Source organism: Pleuronectes platessa, chromosome 2, assembly GCF_947347685.1.
Source record: "Pleuronectes platessa chromosome 2, fPlePla1.1, whole genome shotgun sequence".
NCBI classification, from domain to species: domain Eukaryota; kingdom Metazoa; phylum Chordata; class Actinopteri; order Pleuronectiformes; family Pleuronectidae; genus Pleuronectes; species Pleuronectes platessa.
Window position 1 is genome coordinate 6,867,269 of NC_070627.1, and position 23,168 is coordinate 6,890,436.

The 23,168-nt window shown below is 42.4% G+C and overlaps 1 protein-coding gene across 1 annotated transcript in view; it reads right to left on the bottom strand.

The window, feature by feature from the left end:
• nav1b (neuron navigator 1b) overlaps positions 1 to 23,168 on the bottom strand; it is a 45,235-nt gene that overhangs the window by 20,557 nt on the left and 1,510 nt on the right. The window contains exons 2-3 of the mRNA XM_053412246.1: positions 17,422 to 17,524; positions 15,446 to 15,799 (exon numbers count right to left, since the gene is read on the bottom strand). Coding sequence (XP_053268221.1) covers positions 15,446 to 15,799; positions 17,422 to 17,524 — 457 coding nt within the window. The remainder of the gene's footprint in view (positions 1 to 15,445; positions 15,800 to 17,421; positions 17,525 to 23,168) is intronic.

Below are 23,168 nucleotides of genomic sequence, written 5' to 3' on the forward strand. Positions count from 1 at the left end.
TCAAACAGATGCTGCAATGAGCAGCCTGTTGCAGAAGGAAAGCAGGGAAGGATAGTTCTGGCACACAGGAAACTAAACTGGTCAATGGGCATCAGATATCTCCATGCACTCATACTGGAAGATAATTAGAATGCAGACTTGGAGCTGCCGCCTCTAAGTCAACCGAAACATTACAGCTCAGAGTCCAAGGGGAGTTTGAAATGAAACAGTAAAACATGTTTATGCGCTTTGGAAGAGCAATAATGCCTCGTTGGGTTTAGAAATTATATCTCCTGTGAGATAAATGCACGTCCAGTTTGGGTTATTGTGTAACTATGCTCCCCCATCATTTCTTCTGGCAACCACAGGTGGAAATCAAATTTGTGTTGGCGCACAAAAAACACGGCGCAGTGGAAAAAGGTACATTAATAAAACCCTTTAAATGCAAAGTCGCTGCTCGAGCTGGATCGGTTCTTTTTTTCCCCTTTTCCTCACTTTCCCTCCACTGAAATGAAAATGCTCTTTGTGGCTGTGCAGGCTGTAATTAGCAGAGGCACGGAACACGGAGCTACACAGCAAAATACAGGGAGACAAAAATGGCCCGTCCACATTCAGAGCAGGATTTAATCACACGGCTGGATTTGAGTTGTAGTCGCGTATACGCTGACACTTCACGCTGGCTTTGAAAACTCTGATATATTAAAGATTTGCGGCCACAGATACATGAGCTCAGTGGGAAAGTTTGACATGAGGAAGGGGAAAAAGAAAAAAAACTAAAATAAATGTTTGATTTTAAATGTTTTTTTTTGTTATATTTTCACATACCATCAATACGGAGAATAAGGTTTGATTTACATTGAGTGCAGATGTTCGCGGTATGTTTGAACAATACCACCTCTGTCAGGAGCCACGGAGCGGCCATGAATAAACCCCACAGGGATGTCAGCGCGAGAGGAGGCAGGAGGGCCTGCGGGCTGTCGGCGCTACGAGCCAAACTGTCAGCATCTCGGGGGGGGGGGAATCCAGACAGAGAGAGAGGGTGGGAGTGCACCGGCAGAGTGCATACTTCATTCATAGGGTGGCAATTAAAATTCTTGTTTTCTGTGGCATTACTCCAACGTCTCTCTGACTCGTGTGTGTCCACGTTGTTACTTGAGTTGGGCTGCAGCAAAAATGTTGTGATTTAAGAAGAATCTGGGGATGATTGGTGGGGCAGAGCAGGTCAGAGACGATGCAATCAGCATCAGTGAACACACACACTGACACACACACAGACACACACAAAAGCTGGCTGCAACTATGGCAAGAATCACTGCATTGTTGTTTTTACAGATATATCCTTGAATTCTATTTGATTTACTTATTGAATCATCAACTTACTTACTTACTTTAATACTCAACTTTTTATCTCTAGTTTTTTCTGACTCTTGCATTTCATTATTTTATTTTTCATTTTAGCTTTAACCCTTTTATATATTTTTGGGCATTTTATCATGATCCTTTTCTCGATCTCTTTTAGGATTTCAGTGTTTTACTTTTACAAGCCTTTATGACCACTCAAAGAGTTTCACCTTTCACACAGTGAATCTGTGTGCAGCACTTTCTCTATCACTGAACAGCCGTCAGTGTCCAGCCCAAAGACACTTCCTGGGCCAGAGCTCTCTATCATTCATGACATTCACATTTTCTTGGCTTCGTTTAAAAGTTCCTTATCACATTGTCTTATGGAGGTATGTGGATGGGTGGGGGTTATTGTACATGAGAAGTATTTTGTATGGAAAGTCTGTCTCAAATCTGTCGGAGTGAATTGAGGGACACAGAACAAAGATGGAGCAAGCAGCAGAATTGAAACCAGATCAGTATTAATCTATAAAAGCAGATTAAATCATGTCAGAGTGCACGGGGAGGATTCAGTATGACGTTCAGTTCTGGCTCTGGGTTTATTTTCTGTTTATCAAGACCATGAGGACAAGGTTACTGCACAGTCATGTCTATGGCTGATTGAATGGTGGATACATCCACTATTATACGGATCCATAAAAATATATCAGCACAGATTATATAAACAGATATTATCATGCCTTTAGTTCTTAATCAGTGTCAACCAGGGTGTCGACATATACATATTATTCAACTTCATCAGCGTCATGTCATAATTCAAACACATTCAAATAACCCGAATTAATCTATTTGTCCTTAATTAATCTGCCGGTTTTTTTGATTTAAAAGTAAATACTTAAAACAACTGTAAAATGTAAGTATTACAGTGTAATGTGGTTATTCAAACACTAAAAACACAGTAATTGAGGCCGAATTAATCTTCAATCTATATTTAGTTATCAGGCTAGTCCTACTTGACTAAAATGTGAAAAGAGACAAGACTCCACTGTATAATCTGATAATTAACTAATTAAATAAGTGTGACGTCGTTATTAAAACACCAAAAATGTTGTAAAACAAGCCGAATTCATCTTCTACCTAAGTTGATCTAATCGGCTAATGTTACTTCACTATAACGTTAAAAACCAGGCGCTGTTTGAGAAATACCGGATAAATGTAGCACTCGCCGCCATTAACCGTCGGATACGTTAGAAAAAGCCGCTGAATCATATCGACCCGCAGCTGTAAAACATCCTCGTTACCTTGACGTGAAGAGCAAAGTCCTTCTCGCTGCTGACGCCTTCACCGGGAAAACACGACCGCTCATTAGAGAGAGAATTTAACTTCCCCGGATCATCAGTGAGCGGACATTTAACTTCACATCCTCCGCTGCCAGGGGACGAGACCCTCAGTGCTTTCACCCGGGTAGCAGGGAGAGGCAGCCGGCCACTGGGCAGACAACACGCCCCTCCCGTGACAGCAGAGGGAAGAAAGGGGGAAGAAGAAGATGATGAAGAAGAACTGGAAGAGGAAGAGGAAGAAGATGAAGGGGGAAGGAGAAGACGAATAAAATAGATGAGGAAGATGAAGAGGAAGATGAAAATAGAGAAGAAGAGTAAGAAGAGTAAGAAGAAGAAGATGTAGAACATTGGTTCCCAAACTGGGGTACGTGTACCCCCAGGGGTACGCGAAGTGGTTCAGGGGGTACGCGGGGAAATATTTGATTTGCGTTTTGAATAGCTCAACATCTTTCGTGTCCTATCGCACGCGCTGCGGGGGGTACGTAGCTTGAGATTGAATGTCTGAAGGGGTACGGGACTGTATAAAGTTTGGGATCCACTGATGTAGAAGATGAAAATGAAGAAGAAGAGTAAGAAGAAGAAGATGTATAAGATGAAAATGAAGAAGAAGAGTAAGAAGAGTAAAAAGAGGTAGAAGAAGAAGAAGATAAACAAAAAAGATGAGGAAGATGAAAATGAAGATCAAGAAGGAAATCAAGAAGAAGAAGAAGAAGAAGAAGAATCAAACTGTACATTGCGATCGGCAGGAGTGTTTCAATGGAATTTGGGGCCCCAGGCAAAAGGGACCTGAGGGGGCCCCTACATCCAAGACACTCAACACCAGTGTAGAAACTCTACCTCGACTCAGACACACCTACGCACAACAATGAATGCTCGGCCCCGTGTGTGGGCTTTGTGTGTAACAATGGCGTGGCAACATCCGGTTGGTGCCGCTTCCTGGTCAGCTATAGCTCTAATTTGCTTTTGACTCAATCGGTAGAATCAAGATTACTTATTTAACTCCTCACACTTTCAGGATTACTTGGGCAGATCATCTGCACCAACTGACCCTCCGGTTTGGTAACGGCCCCGCGGCTGGCAGCAGGGACAAATCGGGTCCTTGAGTAGTAAACTTTTCCACTTCAGCCAAAAGCTCTGGGCAGATATTAACGGATAGTAAGACCAACTTTCTCCGAGGTTGTTTGGCAGTTTCTCTTTCTCTTCTTGTTGTTTTAAAGCATGAGTCACTAAAACTCACCAACTCCAATGTAAACAGTGTCGGGTCAGTCTCAAGCTGAACTAATGCCATGAAATAAATCTCAGGGATTAAAATAGCCTTGGCCGTTTGGGTCATTTTCAAGGATTTATACTTTAAGAAGACACATTTAAAAGCTCATAAAAAGACCTTTCAAGCGTCAGACTTCCTTTTATGTTTAAGAGATGATGACCATAATTGATGTCCCTAAAAATAAAAAAAAACGTGCTCTTTCTTCACACATTGCCTTCTGTGGCCGAGCTGGAAAAACTCAGTTTAAAGGTAAAGTCTGAATCACTGCAAGGGCAACCACGAGAACCACACATGACACGAGGACCTCCACTGAGGCATGAGTAGCCTTGGAAAACCTCCCTCCCCTTCTCATTAGCAGTGGAACAGACCCACGGTGATGACCTCACCAGAGTCTATGCTCTGTAAACTAACCACTCCAGGAGGTAAAAGCCTCCCTGGGCCAAAAGAGATCCCACACACCCAGCACACGTCTTCAATCACAGGCAGCTCAGAGGGAGTCCAGCTGGAATTTTTCGGGTTCAAAACGTAGGAAGAAAAGATCGTACATAACCTTATCCTTGTTTAATTTTACACAGCCATTCCCCAAACAGTCAAGGATTCAGAAATCTAGAAGGGTTCTCTCACCTCTGCCAAGGCACAACAGTCCACTTGTTATGAGACCACATTTAAATTCAATTCATTGGACTTGTTTTTAAAATCAAGATCCATGAATTATTCTCTGAGAAATCAAATGAAATGTTGAAAATCGCAATTCCCTCTAACAAGTTCCTTGAGTATCTGTCCAGTAGTTTTTGCATAATTCTGCTTCCAAACAAACAAACAAACAAACAAACAAACCAGAAAGGAGATTCTATACCTCTGCTCAGGATCAACCTAACCAACCTAAAGCAAATTTCACACACTCATAGATATCAGTTACCTTATGGGTCTTCATTTTTTCCATCAAGATCTATGCAATAGTGGAAATATCCCAAAACAAACACAGAGATAGAGCCCCACCTCACAATGTTAAAGTTAAAACAAATCCTGGATCCACCTTCAAATCAGGATCTGCACTAAAGGGGTTCTTTACTGACCTGATCACTCCACCAAGTTTCGTGCAAATCTGTCCAGTAGTTATTTCGTACTCTTGTTTACAAACAAACCGACTATAGCATGGCACTCAGTGGAGTGGAAAGCTCGGCCGAGGCCCAACGGAACCCTGACATTCAATCAAGCTGAACCAAATTTCACACAATCAGAAGAATCTGTTTCCTAGACATGTTTTTTCCGTCAGGACCATTGAGTTATTCACTGGAAAATCAACAAAAAATGTGGAAAAAATGCTCATTAGGACCCAAACCGCATCCTTTCCACTAAGTTCAGTGGTAATCTGTTGAGGTTTCTTTTTTGTGTGTATTCTTCCTTGCAAAGTACAAACACACAAACAAAAGGGACAGGGGTTAAAACCACCTCCTTGCCAGAGGCAATAACAAAAGCACTTTTGAACAGTACAAACTTATTTTCTTCTCTGTGGTGTTTCAGCCTCACGATTTTCTCTCGGCTTTTCCACATCAAGCCAAATTTTGTAATACAAATGCAGAGTCAGCATAAATGTTTTTTTCAGATGAGCCGGGTTTTTTACTTTTTGTGAAAATCAAGCAGCTGTTTTGCAGTTGTTAGTGTGTAAGAGATCCGCACACAAACAAATTCTTCCGACGTCTCCTCAACAGACTGAGACGATGGTTTGATGCCGGCTTGTTGTGTCTGCCTCTATTTTTCTCTTCTGATCAAAATCCGAGACAGAGCTTTTATTGTTTTACTCACAGACATTTCTGCTTAAACACCACCTGGCGACTTCCAAACTGTATTTTCTAATAGCAAAACATAAACTTGGACGCTCATTCATTTTTCCAATAGAGATGTCTGAAATAAACAGTTTACAGTACAAAAGGAACGGAACCCTGTTTTTCCACGTGTCCTGTTTATCTGGGCCGAGCCACGGAGCAGCTAAACACACTTTTATCTTAAAAAGGCTTGAAGTCCTGTTTGTGCTGTGTAGCAACATCTGTTCTACACTGATAACCACACGGCTTGTGTCAGAAACATCCCGAGTATGTTTGCTCAGGTCGTTGACTTGTGTGTCCGTGCATCACCAGCTCTCAGTATTTACACTGTGTAAAAACAGTGATTTGAGTCCATCAGGGTGGAGTTAAAACACCGTGAGGACCTTCACTGTGTTTACTGAGGGCACCAGACAGGAAGTCTTTTTCATGATCTGACCTTTACTGTTGTGGCTTTTGATCCATCAGTGCAGCCACCCCCCCCCCCCCGCTGTAAACTATGATGCAATACAATAGTCTAAAATGTATTTAAAATATATATAGTATAAAAGAAGTAGACATGAAATCTCAAGTTCTCTTAAGGTCCTTTAAAAATATATGTTTTCGATTTGTTTTGTGTGCAAAAGTCCAAGACAAGAGTCAATTTTCAACAGTGAGCAGGATGAAAAGATTTGTTTTATAAATCATGAGGCCTAAAGTATGCTGCCATGTGAACAACGAGGCCTTCGTTTGACTGTTGACAATCTCTTAACATGAAACATGAACATAAACTGGGATGTGCGTGTACAGGGAGCAATGTCATGTGGAAAAAAAAAGAAAAGAAAAGCTTTTTGTCAAACTGTTCAAACAAAGTTTTGGGCATGTCCTGAGATTCACTGCAGCATTAGGATTTAACTTCATTGGATCAGAGAGGCTTAGTTTGCACTGTGAAAACAGCCTGAGGTCAGAAGAAGAAGAAGAAGAAGAGAAAGAAAAAGTTGGGTGGAACCACAATAGCTCTTAATGCTAAAGTTTCCAATATCAGTCATGAAATAGGAATTAAGTATCCAAATACCAAAGTGTAAATCTTACAGGAGGTTAAAGTAAGGTGGTGAATCTGGATTTGATCTGTGCTGTTGTTTCCTATGGGGTGTCATGACATCAGATATCCAGCAGGAGGCTCTGTGAGTTCAATTTGGGCCTCTATAATGCTCTGGAAGAAAATGGCACTTTTCAACCCATTGATACTCAGAGGGAGACATTCCTCTACTTGAGTTCATTGGAACAGGAACAGTTTCAGATGTCCAGTTCCGTGCACGACCACACCCGGGTGAATAGGACTGGGCAGCAGAGTTGAATCATTCCAGTAAACAGCTCTGAGACGCATCAGCGGCCGTGTGTCCCGGACCGACCGACACATCCATCTCCACAAGGGCCCGGGAAATGGACTCGACGTCTGTTTATCGAACTGGAAAAAATAAATGCACATGCAGTCTCCTTCGACCTCAGACAGACCCCCCCCCCCCCCCCCCCCCCCCCACACACACACACACAGATGTAGCCCAAAAAACAGCTGATGCAAAAATTCCTCCTGAGACCAACAGTCAGACACATTTACAGCCCGATAGTCTGGAATATTGTGCTGTTCTTGCATAATGGTGTATTATTTCCTATTTTTTTTCACCTCAGCTCCCCTCAGCCAGATTCATAACTTGATTGATATTGGACTGAAATATTGGATTTTGAACCGGTCGCTGTCTGAGTCGTGCAGTGTCAGATAACAGCAGAGTTGAAGCGGAGCCAAGTTCAACACAAAGCAACAACTAATCGGAAAAGCGCAGACCCGCGCGGCCACACTTTAAGCAGATAATCTGACATTCCTGTACCAACTCCAACAAACACAGATATGAAAGGGCAACGCTGGATTAAGCAGGTTCCGTATGATTTATGCTTTAAAACATAACATTGTGGGAAAAAAGAAAAAAAAACTGCAGCTGTGTCATATTTTCCACCCGGGGCTGAGTATTATACACTGGTGGAATCCAGACTGCACAACCTGGTGACCACACGCAGACATGATACAGGCATGATTCACAAACCCCGGGGGTGCAGCTGTAATGGTCCATTATGCACGTGGCGGAGGATGCAAGTGGAGGCTGGGGCAGGTTTGGTGAGGAGGGGGCGGGTGACGGTGAGGTAACGTGTGGATCTAGTATTTCCCCCGGACCTTTGTTGGGGAGGGTGAACTCCATGTTGACCCCAGATGTGCTCCAGCTGATGACCTTGGGGGGGTCTGTGTGTAACAGTGACTCACAGCTGGATCTAGCGGAGAAGCTTTTTTACTTTTGCCCAGTTTTTCGACCGTGTTGAAACGTCAGCTCCAAGGAAACATTGGCACTAGTTTGAGCACATACCTCTGCAAAGATCTAAGAATCCTGTTATGAACCCACAATCTATTTAGATCTGCACCAAGTCTCACACAATAATAAAGGTTTGTTATCTAAATATGCCATTTTCTTGAGTTATTCTCTGAGAAATGAAAGAAAATGTTGAAATAGATCCTTGATCTGCCCCCTGATCCGGATCCAGCCCAAAAAACATTTGCGTTCATTCCTGATCGATACCAACCATCAAGTTGTGTGGTTATCTGTGTAGAAGCTGTTGCGTAACCCTGCTAACAATCAAACAATCTACAATGTCCCTCCATAGAGTGCATGACCTCTGTCAAGTTCCCTAAAATTCAATGAAGCCACGACAAAATTCACAAGGTCATAGATATCAGTTTCCCAAATATATCATTTTCAGCCAGATCTATGAATGAGTCTCTGGGTAATAAACAAAAAGGTCGAAAAATCTCGCAATATTAAACAAAGTAAATAGAAAGAATTCCTGGATCCTTCCTCAGAACTGAGTCCGCATCAACATATATTTTCAATTCATCTTCCTGGAGTTACCCCTCCACAAAGTGTTTAAGGGGAACTCAGCAAAAAATCTCACAAGCAGACAAACAAAGACAAAAACACAATTTCCTCATCTGAGGTAATATTGTTTGTCTCCTCCTGTGAGAGTGCATAGAATTCAGAGGCCAGAGAAACCACATCCCCCTCTAACTGAGCCACAGCCCATAAAGGACGGAGCCCAAGTCTCAGTGAAGTGGACCAGGGAGGCCGCAGCCCGGTTCCTGTACAGATGAGTATAAGTGGGTCAGAACACGTGTGGGGTTTCATCAGTCGTGGTCGCCCCCAGTGACTGAACACAGGTTTAACAACAGGCAGGAAGAGGAAATGAAACTCAGACAGCCAGAGGCACAGATCCAGGATCAGATGACTGCACCAAACCATTTCTGTGCTTTACTGAAACCGATTGTCGATGAGCACAGTTTCCAAGATAGAGGCTGCAAAGTATTCCAATATTTGTATTTTTTTAAATCATGCACACGGTCACACTCTACACGCTGAGCATCTTAACACATCCACTCACTATAAAGCTTTGTTGTTGCAATGACATTGCTCGAAGAGAAATCTAAGTCAAGGGCTTATCCACAATATACAGTAATGTAGAGAAAGAGAGCAGTGCAGTGCTCCTGAGGACAGTAAAGAGATTTCCCATGAAAAGAATTGTTTTGATCTAAATCATTTTCCACAAGCAGAGCTACTGTTAATCCGGGGAAATAACAAGACACAAATGGAAATTTAAAACAATAGCTTGTCAGGCAGATGCTTCCCCCCCCCACAATGACAATTACACAACGATGTAATTAGCTGGTTAGCATGCCGGCTTCACACCAGTGTCTCTCTATGCGTCAATCCATCACAGTGTCCCTCTGTCTCCCTCTCATTTTCTATTTGTTTTATTTCTATTTCTTCTGAGCGAGCGATGTACACACACACACACACACACACACACACAGGTCCTCCACACATGCACTGGTTTGAAAGCTATCACACTGACACACACAAGGCAGCCCATCACTGGGTCATGGGAAGCCGGTTGCCATGGCAGCACATCCCGAGCCATGTTGCCGCATGATCAGAGGTGTGATGCGGCCGAGCGAGGCTCCTCTCTCTCTCTCTCTCTCTCTCTGCACTGCATCGCTGCCTGTGTGCTGCAATAGAGAAACAAGAGCCGGTACAGTCCACATCCCCAGATAGGAGCTGGTCCTCTACCTCAAACCCCCTCGGTCGGTTACACCCAGAGGAGAGCAGGACAGCAAACGAGCCATTTTGTTTTCACCTTCACCGTTTCTTTTTTACCCACAGTGTCCTGATCTGTATGCAGCGGCGGGGATGGAGCTGTGCTTTGTTCCCCGTCATGTGTGAGGCTACGAGCAGCATGTGGTTGCAGTTATGGGATCGAGGGGAAAAATTGTATACTCCATCATATCGATAGCATATCATTCATCAGTTATCCATGCTGCTTATCCATTGAGGGTTGCAGGGGGAGCTGGAGCCAGATATTCTATATTCATATCTTATATTATGACAAGATATCTCCTTACAATAGTAACATATACAAGACACAATGGCCTGGCTCTGTCGTATTAGATGTTTAAATGTAGAAACTGAATGTCAAGATGGAGGATGTCTCTTCACTTCCTCCCATTGTCCAGAAATGAATCTAAAATATCTCAGATACAAAGCGATCGGGGGACGGAGCCGTGGTGTCGAGGTCACATCGAATACCACCAGTTACTAACATAAAGGTGGCAGGGTTTATGACCTATATATAGCCAACCAGCAGGGGGCGATATAGACGCGTTGGCTTCAGATTTGGGCAGCTGTCGTGTCGTCCATCTTTTTAAACGGTGATAATGGGCTGAAGTTCCCCCCATTTTAGCTCCTTTCTGCGAGTTGTTTTGGATTTAAGAGCTCTGACCCGTTTATGGATTATTCTGTCATAACGCTACTAAGTGTTAGTGTTCTAGAGTTTCAGGTACGGAGAGTGATCGATGAAATAAAAACATTTTTGTGGAACAAAAGCTGAAGTAGAGCAGCTCTTGAGCTGTTTAAGAGGCTCTCGGTCATCAGCAGCTCTCGGATGCAGGAAAGCCCCGTTCGCTGCTTCCATCCTCAGTCAAGGGTTTGGATCTAAACCAAACGCTGACAGGTATCTGCCTGTTATTCATTCATATCTTCAAATATCTCACACTTACTCCCCTGCCAAGATTAACCATAAATCTGTCAGATGCACAAGTAATGTTGCCAGGGAACATCTGTGTTAGACATAGGAAATCAACCGGAACCAAACTTCTTACTCAAACTACAGCGGAGAGCCTGTAAAACATCAACCATGATTGACTGAGCACCACAGAAATGACACGCTGAATAGGAGTCATAATTCGTACGCCAGAGATGGAAAAAGTCAACCATACACCAATAATAAAAATTTGATTACTGGTCCACTCATAAACCAGCACTTAAAGTATGGCTCGCAGTCGGATGATATCATATGACTGATGGTTGACCTTTGCCAGTACGGTGTGTGGAATGCAGCCACAGGAAACGGTTATGAGTCTTGGCGTGGTCAGACGTGTCGGGGGCTAAATGAGAAGCCATCTCGACATTCCTCCGACTCGTGGGACTCACTCGCTGAGAAGGTGGAGGACTCATCAAAATTAGTGACATTAGATAATAAAATCCAATTCATTAAATGCCAGCCAGTGATTCAAGCAGACAGGCTAATGAGGGAGATGCAGAGTGATGAATAATTGTAATAATATACTGTAAATGTCAGTTCTCCACGACAGGAAACCGTACAAATAGCAACCGCTGTGCGTAGTGCAATTTAATACAACTGGCCTATAACTGCTAAACATGTTGAATTTTTTTTTTTTTTATGTAAATAGTGTTACAGAGGCAGTGATACAACTCACCGATAATATAATGGATTTCGTTATATTATAGGATTCATCAGTGAGGTGGACAAAACCAAATAAAACCCCTTTTCTTGCATTATAATGCACAGGCTTCATCAATGCAAAAAGTGAATCAATATCTATTGAAGGTTTGTTACAATCCCTGGAATCACTGACAAATAAACTCTTTAGCTCGACTAGATGTAAGCTTCTTTCAGATCATTGGTCGAAGCCAGAATGAGCTGCACTAATCAGGAGAAATCTCTACAGAGGCAATCTGTGGCTATTTGAGCCGTTTTGGATTAAATTGGATTTTACAGTTGTATCTGATACGGTGTCCACTGAGAGTATCAGGCCCCTATTGGTGAAAAATCAAGTCATAGAGTTCAAGTTCAATATCTGTAAAGGGGGTTTAAATTAGGTTTTATTTATCTCAGGCATTTATGTTTTTTTTTATGTTACACCATATTTACAATATAACAGATCAATTGTATTAGAAGGGCTATATGTATACGGCCTCGTTAATAATTTCTAGCTTAACTGGGATGAACCCGATCATCAATAGTCTGTGTTGCGCTGTGGAGACGTGACCATTGTTCCCCGATTGGAAAGCTGGGATGTATGTGGCCTCAGGTTATTGACGAGGCCGACACACACAGCAGTGATTACTGTCAGCGTGAATACAGTTAGCCTTAGCTATAGCCAGTGCCGTCTGCTGTGGGTTAATCAATATCTATTAGACGACGGGTGAGGTGTAACATTCTGCTCCAACGTCTCATGTAAGAAAGAGACAATCAACAACATGTTATTGTTTCACCGTGGCTTTCCAGACCGTTTGAGTTGTTTGACCATATCCGAGCATAATAGCCTGAAAACAATCACTCTCTACTTATATTAATTATGCCAGGGGGCTAATTAGAGTTAATTCAACCCAATGAAATGTGTGAGAATTTAAAAGTGGGCCTGTAGTAGAACAGGGAGCCGATTTCTCACCTCTCTCCCCACCAGCCTTTTTCCAACTGGTTTCCATGGCTGCGCAGGAGGAGCCTGATCTATTTTTTCCGAGAGCTCGTAACTAATGGTTCTCAATGAGCCGAGCTGTGAACGTGTGACAGGGGGATGTACAGTAGGAATGCAAATGTGTCACCACACTTTGCAGGAGCAGTTGGTTTTTGCTTTATAAAATAAAATAAATAAACAGATTAGCTCATCATCTACACCGAAAGGATTTATGATGGGGGATTAACTCCTGATATAGAGGATTTCCAGCATTCCTGCAAAAATGAAAAGGAATACCTTCCATTGAAACTAATTCAAATAGTGAAGCACAAAAGATCAGTTTAATCCTGAAAGCAAAAAGCAAGCAACCTGCACAAGTCAAGGAGAAAATAGCTGTATTTCTATATCTCTGTCAGTTGTGGCCTGGTTATTATTTTATGGCATATGCATCCACACACACCCATAATCCTCTTGTGTTGCACATGGTGGTAATCTCATGTTGGGATCAGCCGTAACAATCAGGGATTCGGGGGACTGGCGGCAAACTCTGACCATGACAAGGCATTTTTAAAAATAAATAAATAAACAGGTTACGTAAAAATGATTAGCATCTCTAGTGCCCATGGTGTTGTAAAGCGGGGGGGGGTGAGGGGGGGGGTTCGAACGTTCACCTCACACACGTTGTGTTTGAATCAGAGCAGAGCGGTGGTGGCGAGGAACAGGACAAAATACAGGTCAGATTTAAGTGGATTTCGGGTGCGTGGATGTTACAGACCCATAAAGACAAAATCCTCATTTAATCCAGACCCCATCAGAGTTGATCCTTTTCACTTCTCTGCTCCCAAAAAGCTAAACCTGTACACATGGAGGTAATCGTCCATTGCTATTCGATACCTCTCTCCATTCTCTCAAGCTATAGTGCAGTGCCCGGTGTAAACCTGCCCTGTTTGTTTGGCCTGTGGTGATGTTGGTTGGGTGCAGCTTTCTATCAAACTATTTAACCAGCAATTGAGCTCGGGCAAGAAAACACCTGCAGCCGGACTCAGTTCACAGATCCCTGATCAGCCTCCGCTGTTTGTCTGTTTATTCAAAGTTCAGTAGAGCTTGACTCAGAACACGGAACCCTGAAGTAGAGAATCAGTTGTCGTTATCAACAACGTCACTTGTGTTGATGAGTCCAAGCTACTGAAGAGCGCTGGTCACCTGCTAATCCAAAATTGATCAATATAGAACACATATGTCCAAATTGCACCAAATTCAACTTCCCTGGGCTGTGAACAAAACACATGACCATGTGTGGCGCTGATAAGATGAAGAGATTTCAAAAAATCATTAGATATATAGAACTCCTCTTATTTCTCATTTGTTCCTTCCTCCATTTATCCTCCCAGTTGTTACAGCCCTTCGCTTAAACTGACCCACCCTCATTTCAACACTTTTTCTCTTTTGCTCTAATTTCTTCTCGTTTAAAATGTGTCATCTTTTTTTATTACTGCGCTCTGTAGTAAGAACGGCTTGCAGGCCCTGATGAGCGCTCCAGGGGCTGAGCCTAAATCCCACTGCATGTGCAACAGAGATAAAGCTGCTAAACCACACCAGAGAACTGTCCTGGATTCTCTCTCTCTCTCTTTCTCTCTTTCTCTCCCTCTTTCTCTCTCTCTCTCTCTCTCTCTCTCTCTGACGCTCGCTGTCAGTTGTCAACTTCAGAGAGGGAATTAGATAAAGACACACAAAAGATTGTAGGAGGAGAGTGGAAAGGGTTCAGGCAAAGAGCAGAGAGGAGAGGCAACTGCAAGATGTGGCACGAAAAATACAAAATATTGTCAGACGTCTGATCTAAACTATTTGTTGCTTCTGTACCTGTTGACAAAGTCGTCACAAGATTCCGGCGCAGTTAAGAGGCAAGAGGGCGGTTACTGTGCAAAACCTACGATGGAGTATCAGGGCCACGTGAGGGAAAAATAATAAAGTTGTAACATTACAAGAAGAAGTCAGACATTTGTGAGAAGTCAACTTAGAGTGGGGATCAGCCTGTATGAGGCATGGGGGGCGTGGTCACTGTGGATCGTGGGATAGAGCCGGTCATCCTCTAACCAGAAGGTTGTTCTTTCGGTTCCAGTCTTCCCCTGATGGCCTGATGCCACAAGCACCTCGAGGAATTTGCCTCTTTTGTGTGCTGGAGTAAATGCTTGATTGCATCTGTTTTATTCAAATAGGGTTTTCAAAGCTTCTCAAAAGAATCAATCAATGAGACTTTGGATCCAGAAGGAAGAAGGAGCGAACCACATATTACAACCTTGTTCTCTGATTTCATTTTTGTAATTTAGTAATTTCTGCAACTTTCTTGTGGCAATGTTACGACAACATTCTTGATATCTATGATTTTCTTTTTCTTACTGTGGCTTTAATTCTCCTTTGAATAAATCTGATAAATTCTCTCCTCAGTAAAAAAAATAGTATTCGGGTGGCATCCAGTCAGAGTCAGCAAAAAAAAAGCTGCCTCTGTCAGGAGCACTGAGAAATCCTTAAAAAGCCTGACTGCAGATGAAAGCTCTTTGATGATTCTGCCAAGTGCAACAAGTCAGATGTCAAAGACAAAGCAGGAACCCACCATGATAGAATAATATAATTCCCTTCACTCTAAGTTTTTTGGCACTAGTTGAATGATAAAAATGAGATTGACAAATGTGGCACGACACAATATCCAGCAGTAACAGCAGGAGGTCAATCAGCTCGACTCCCGAGAGCCAAATGAAATTCGACAAGAGCTGCCCGCTGACCTTTTCAAAGTCACAAGGTAGAGGCTGGGAGGACACACTGGCACCCAGTCGCCCTGCAGCCCCTACACGGCTCACAGTCTTACCCGTTAGCCAGGTTGTCGTCATCGTCATCCGGCAGGCTCTTCCCCAGAAGGTCACTGTCGCTCAGATAACCGGACTTAAGGTCGGCGTCGTCCAGGCTCTCGATGAGCTCGATGCGTGAGGCGCTGCTGAGGCGGCCCGGGGTGCGAGCTGGCATCGTGTGGGCCGTGTACTGGGAGGCGGCCTTACTCCCCTGGTATCCTCCACCTGTGGCGGACGGGGCGTCGCCCGCCTGGAGCCGGGGGCTGGACTGGCCGTGGCGCCAGGAGATGGGGGACGAGCGGTTGGACATGCTGGACATGCTGCGGGCGTTGGTCTCGTCACTGTCATATCCAACGTTACTGCTTTCCAGGCAGCTGGAGAGACACATGGCGGGGGGATCAGTGTTACCTTTGCTTGTTTTGAGGGATTTAGACGATAAACATCAAGCCCCTAAACATGTCTGATTTGTATCATCGAGATCGAGGAAATATTCTCTAAGAAATTAAGGAAAATGTCCCTGAATCCTCCATCTCATGATCCGCCCCCTGATTTGGGCCTGCACCAAACATTTGTGGGTTCTTACATCACATCCTTCCACCATGTTTCATCCGTCCAACAGACAAACAAAAAACCACAGACCAAAACTTCTTGGCGGGATTAATAATGTAACAGGATGAGACCAGAGGAAAAAACATTTCTCTTCTTCGTCAGAAACACTTTAGTGGCTTTTCAGTCTGACACGGCAGTTGCCATATTGTGTCCAGAGCCTGAAGCTAGCAATGTGACATCTCAGAACCCAAAGACAAAGACGACCTGATATGTGTCTTAACATGGCATCTGTGTCACAACCACCAGCAGACACCAAGGACTTTCACTTTACGTGTCCGCAGTCCTTATAGACGCTGCAAATACCAACACCACTATAACCATCGGGCATCAACGTGCATCCCAGTTTTCCCAATTCCCTCCAGTAAGTGGGTCAGGGTCAGGGTTAGAAATGTCCTCCAAATGGCTGGAGGCGTCTTCTGGGTCTGCCGATTACATAATGTACCAACTCACCCAAATAAATATTGCAAGAGTTATGACCATGTGGGTATTTTTATCCATTGTTGATGGATAATTCATCCATATGGAGGCCTAGTGGTGCCAGTACTGAGAGTGACGGGGGGAGAATTTTACTTTTGTTGATGAATCGTTGACTGAATGATCAAATATTGTCTATCAGATGATGACTGATAATTACTGTCTCTTTACGCATGTATTATCGAGTATGTATTGTTCCAATATTTTACAGTAATTGATAGAGACAATCCTATGGTTACTAATATTATACATACATTTAGTAAGATATCAGTTTTTTCTGTATTTATTGTTAGAAGCTATGACGCATTGAAGCTACATTTTAGAGGTCAAAACCAAAATTTGAAAAAAATGTTAAACTGAGAAAAATTTGGTGTTAATGTAAAAATCCTCTGGAATGTGAGATAACATCCATATATGCACATCAATTTTCCCCATTCTTATTTTTTGAACAAAGCATTTTTACTTCCAAGGTTAAACGTCCAAATGAAATAAAGACTTGTTCTCTGCCAGTGTCTGATTATGTTGTGGTCATTGCAACACATGGATGCCGGGGGGAAGGGGGGGGCTCTTTCGCCTGGGAGAGCCAAACAGATAAATGCCTTGGAATGAGGTCACGACCAAGAGAAAGAGGCTGTTTGAGAAGGATGGAAGCCAGATGGCAACAGGTGGCAAGTCTCCAAGCGTCTGTTTACACATGACTGCGTTATGTATCGATCCAACGAGCCAGCTCAACGTTTGAGTTTGTTTCCTTTCAGGTTAAATCATACACAGCATTCGGTTCTTTTGTTTTAACCTAAGATCTTATCAACAGAACATGCACTGCTGTGGTTTTAAACCTGATATTAACCAGGGACGTGGGACACACCATTGAGGAGCAGTACAAAATATTAAAATGCAGATGCAGTGCGGTTACCTGTGGCTGAGCTGGGACCCCCGCAGGCTCGACATGGTGTCCTCCAAATTCTGGCGAAGGTCGAGGACATTCTGCACCGTCCGTTTCCTCTGAGACTCGGGGTCTGTGGATCAGTCATGCACAGCAAACGTTTATTAAAGATTCAGCGTTGCTTGGTTTTAGTGTGTGTGTGTGTGTGTGTGTGTGTGTGTGTGTTTTAGGAGAGGTCATGCGGAAAACACAGGTTTATTGGCTGCACATGCTCGTATTATTCGTGTCTGGACTGATGTGACAGGTGTCTTCCTTGTAAAAGCGAAGCCAAAGTACATCCACTTCATTAGGCAGATTAATACCACTCCATGGGCAGATTCACTCTGGCTCTACCCCCCTCTGCTCTGACATGGTACATCCTGAAAATTTGATATTGAAAGCTGGACTGCGACCTACTCGACCACCAGGGGGATGTTTTCATGCCATGCCAGGATCTCTTTTGAGGTATTTTTATGTCGGGTACAGTGCTGTAGGGTATAGTGTGATGTGAGAGCAATAAGAGCCATTTCCCAACACCTCAGCTGTGTGCAACGTAAGGTGTCCAGTCATGGAGTCGTGACCATATCACCTCAATAACACAGAACAATTAGGAGTGTTGTTGTGTTAGCTGCAGATAGTGAGACAATCGGAGAGGAGGATGGGTTTTCCCCCTGAAGTGTGTGGAGACAGAACGCCTTTAGGGCAGAGACATTACATGTGGTGCATTAAACTGAAAAAGCTGCAGAAGAGGCGAGGATGTCAGGGGAGTGTATGTCAAATAATGTGGTGTTATCATAAGAGGCTGCTGGAATAATTAGAGGGTGTGAACTGTGAGCGTCACACACACAATAAACAGATTCAAACCACATGCATGACCCCTTATGCAAACTGGAAGTAGACATGTGGGGCCCAGTGTGTAAAGGAACTGGGGATTTTAATAGTATAAACCCCAAAGGCTTCATATTTATGGTTTCAGACAGAGAAGAAACTATCAAGTAGGTCTATTGGAAGCATGTGGATCTTAGTATAATACAATTTAGTGGTGGATTGTACATGTACAGTATTGACAAGCACAGTCATTTATGATTTATGAGTCTGAGCTGGACAGAAGAAAACACTATTAAACCGTGACTCTGGGATTATTGAAGCCGTGCTCTTCCCCCCATGTTGAAATGGTTTTACGGAACAGAAATCTTTGCAAATTGATTCACAAGTGCACAAGAACAACAGGTCCGGTTCAAAGATCTTGAAATTATCATGAGAATCATCCAACAATCGAGTTATATCAGTGGCCGTGTCCCAAACCACTTTACTCTATTCACTGCTCCTTTTAACAGAAAGATCAGTTAACAAGCATGAAGTAGAAAATTAACGAATAAATCACAATTTCGCTGTATAACTAACAAATGTTGCATTATGGGATTATTAGCAGATATAAGAAGTGATTTTGGACACTAACAGGGTTTTGCAGTCATTCCATGATCAGTGTCATCCACTGTGATTCTCAGCAACTTCCTTCAATCAAATCAATAAAACATTTTGCCCACTTATTTTTCAGCATGCGATTTAATAAATGATAAACAGTAAATATGTGAGATGTGCTCAATGTTCGTCGAGGGGGGTTGATCTGGTTTTATTGTAAGATTCTTAACTGTTATTGAGAGTTAATTTAGTGTCTCCTCCCCCGACAACTTTCAACTAGAAATTAGGTTTATGATGTTTATATTTCTTGTTTTCTGACTTTCTTATGTTCACACACAAGTTTTAACCCTAACCCTAAACCTAACCCTATCCTAACCCTAACCCTAACAATAACCCTTCTACAAGCATTGTGACGTGTGCTCTAAGTCACCAAAACTATGGTATTTCCTTTACTGAACTATTAAAGGGACAATTTAATCATGCTATAATGGCTGCAATCAAATACTAGGGAAACAATCTTGGACTCGATCACATCACATCCACGTTATCACATTCCTATTCTGTAATGCTGCTTATTCTATTCAGGGAAGAATAGCTACATCTGTATTGGATATATTTAGCAGTATATCCTGTATTCAATGTGCTTCCTGTGCAGTGAATGACAGTCCTCTGGCAGCCTGCATTGCAGTGATGCCTCAAATACAGAGACAGGAAAAGCCTGGACAGAATACTGAAGCAGATCTAAAGCGGGAAAGACCCATGAATGATGCAACACCACAGGAAGTGCTCCACATTTACACAGAGCAGAGGCAGAGGAAAGTCGAGCAGCATTAATTCTAGAATATTGTCAGAGGCCCTCGATAATTAACCTTAGAAAAGCATTATATGTTTGTGATGTTGGGCCAATTAAGTCTTCACATTAGCATAATTTGCATGAATAAACAAGATGATCGGGGGAAACAGAGATAGACTTTCAACAGTCTGTTGTAAAGCTTGTTTCACTGAGGAACAGAAACAGAACAGAAAAAGAAACGAGAGGCGGCTTCAGAGGAGGATGAACTTTTTGTAGCTGAGTGTTTTTCACAATAGCAGGTGAAACAGTGGAAACTAGTGTGTGGGTTGTGATAAGAGGAAACAATCAGAGGTTCACAAAGGAGCAAAAAGTGGGCGGTTACTTTTTTTTAATTCACCTCTCCTACAGTTCATATTCGAAAATAGCATTTTAAATAAATAGTTTCAGCTTAATGACTGCAGACAGAATGGCTCACTTGTCCATGTTGTGTTGCAGCATCGGCTAAAGTTTTCTTTGAAAGTAGTAGCATCAAATCATTTCAGATTTTGTATTAATTTGTTATTTTGATAGGGAATATTGAGAGGAAATTGTACACGTTTGTAGGATAGGAAAGGATATGTAGCCAAGGTTTATTTGCAATCCCTGTCCCTAGTTAGGCTTTCATAATCTAAAAAAGGCCACAATACATTGTTGTGAAGTAATTATAACATAACCCAACACACACACACAAATTATAAAACATGTTTGCAGCTGCATGATCAGTGACTGCAGGTTTAATTTGGTTTCAGAAGGCATTTATCCTCTTTATCTAAATGCTTTCATATCAGTTTGTGTTTGTATCTCTGTTGCTGATCATAAAAACAAGACTACAGTCTTCTTGCTCCTGTTCAATCTCACACAAACAAAGTAATAAGAAGCAGAGACCGAGAGACAGGAATTAACTATTTAGATCTGAGGCTGCATGTCGTTTCCTCCATGTTATCCGATTAATACATAATCCAAAAAAATACTTAACAATGACCTCTCGCTCTGACTTTTGAGAGTCAACATTGTGACCTTGCACGCCTGCAGAGCTCTATGATTATTCCTTGTCCCGCAGGAGGAGTGTGTTTTCCTCTGTGAGTCTATATACAGTCTCTGAGGGCCGGCGCTTTGCTTGTGGACATCTTGCAAGACAGATCACATACAATTACATTGAAATGAGGTTTGCTCGTTTCCTCATTGTCTCGAGAAAAAAAGAAGAAAAAAAAAGAGCGTTTCCATGAGTTCTGCTGCCTGCACCACTTTAATCCACTGCTGTCTCAGTGGATATGACTCTGCCGTCCTGATAACCTGAGGTATATTTGTCATAGTACGTTCATCATTGAAAAAACCTGGAAAGTGATTTGTTTTATTCCCAGTGCAAACTCGACTGCTCCACATGAAGGGGAGGAGTTAAACAGAAGTTGCACAATAAAGCATGAAAACTTTGACTTATATCCTAAAAAAGAGGTGATTTTGTTTTTATTAGGCATCTGGAGGTGAGTCTTTTGATGAGGCAGCATTCTGGTGTTGTATGACGTCCATGTTGCACAAACCTAACAAAGTTTAATAAAGGAGCCTGTTAGGAACGTTGACCATTCTTGATGTCATGTCGGTAAATCAACAGAGCCTCTATTTATAGACATAAAGGCATCCTTTGAGTAAGCTCATAATGAGATGTACTGCAGGAGCAGAGGTCGACATTCAGCATTAACTTGGCCTTAAACATACAGCAGCGAATGAATAAAAAAGATCTATTTACAGTGACAGGCATGCCCACTGTACGAGTACAGTCAGCACACGCATGGAGACGTCGACTCTAATATAATAACAGCTTTCATCTCTGTACTACATGCTTCACTGAGTACATAACATAGCTATTATTAAAATAAAAGAAATGCGTGTCTCCTTCCCGAACTGATTAAATGTCAATAATCAGTGCTGCCATTCTCTTTCCCTCAAAATGTTCTCTTTCCATAGTCTTCCTCCTTTCAGGGGCACAAAGCACTTGACTTGTGTCAAAGGCCTGCGCGGGATTATTATTGAAATGATGATAAATTATTCAGTAGGATGATGAACCCGCCTTTTTTGGGAAATAATGGCTTTCAATTGATTAGAGGGAGACATCATGGAGCTCAATGCAATACATTGAGCGGAATAGATGTGACGGCCAGAGGCATCCGGCTGCAAATTTTGTGCAATTATAGGTGAATAAAGCAGACGTGGGTGTGGCACAGGAATCTGCATGGCTCCTGGAAATTTGGGTTTGTGGTTTTAAACTCAAACACGAAGAAACACGACCAATGATTCCACACTGATGCCCATGGTGTCTTGTAGCGTTTAAACATCTCGGTTATCTCTGACTGTGACTAAAGTGAGTGATAGACCTCCATATAGGCTAACGAAGCGTGGATAACAGATTAGATCACAGATGTGTCCATTAAAATGCAACAGGGAACATGCACTCCCGATGGTACTGAAACCATGGAATGACACATTTTGGATTGGTACATGAAATGCTGCTTGATTTTATACGACATGTTTGAGGCATAATTGTGATGAGTGTTAGGGACATTAATTAATGCAAAGTGTTCCAGTTTTTTATGTTTGAAAAGCATCTGTTAAAATTGTCTTTAGACACCAGAGCCATACAGTTAATAAATCAACCATTCTTATTTAAATAGTCTAGAAAATACAAATAAAATCTGAGGTTTAAAAAAACAATAAGAAAACTGGGCCTGAAGCTTAAAGCATCATTCTGATAATCTCTAAAAACTGCAAGTGAATATAAGGAATCTGTAGGGACAAGATGTTTGGGCCAGAAGCTTCTGGTATCTGATTTTGGTTTGACCCATGGAGTTTGAGCAGACTTTGGTTGCCTGCAGGTCAACAGTCCATGTAAATAGCAAGGGGTTGAAGATATTCACGAAAAAATGCATCTGCTATGAAGGTAACTTCATCCATTCATTAGAAGCTAGCTGTTGATATACATCATCCAAAATGTTGTCTGAGCCTAAAACACAGAGCTTTGTATGGAGAAACATTCGATGTGATAAAAGAAAATAGTCTGTAAACAGTGTATGGCAAACAGAAGACGGACTATTCACCCAGGTATCAACATATTGACCTTTGATTTTCATTTGGTAAAAACTGAATTCAGTTTTCCAAAGACAAAGTAGAATGTAGAACGCTTTGATATGCAAAGGAAATAACGAACCAAAAAATGTGATGAAATCATATCGTAATCATAAAGTCTTATTGGGGTCTAGGTCATGTTCATCGGAGAAAAAGCCATTTTCTTTTGCACCATTGCAGTATATAGGGTGTAAACCCTATGAGCGAGCTCTACAGATGAATGGAGATGGGAGGAGGCTAAACATGTGTATGTGTGCCTGAAATGAATTCAATATGGCATGCTGTGTTTCAAATCTCCTTCCAGAAGCATGCGCGGAGCAGCGGATGGACCCTTGAGTGCATCGGCACATGTTGCAACAAACGAGAG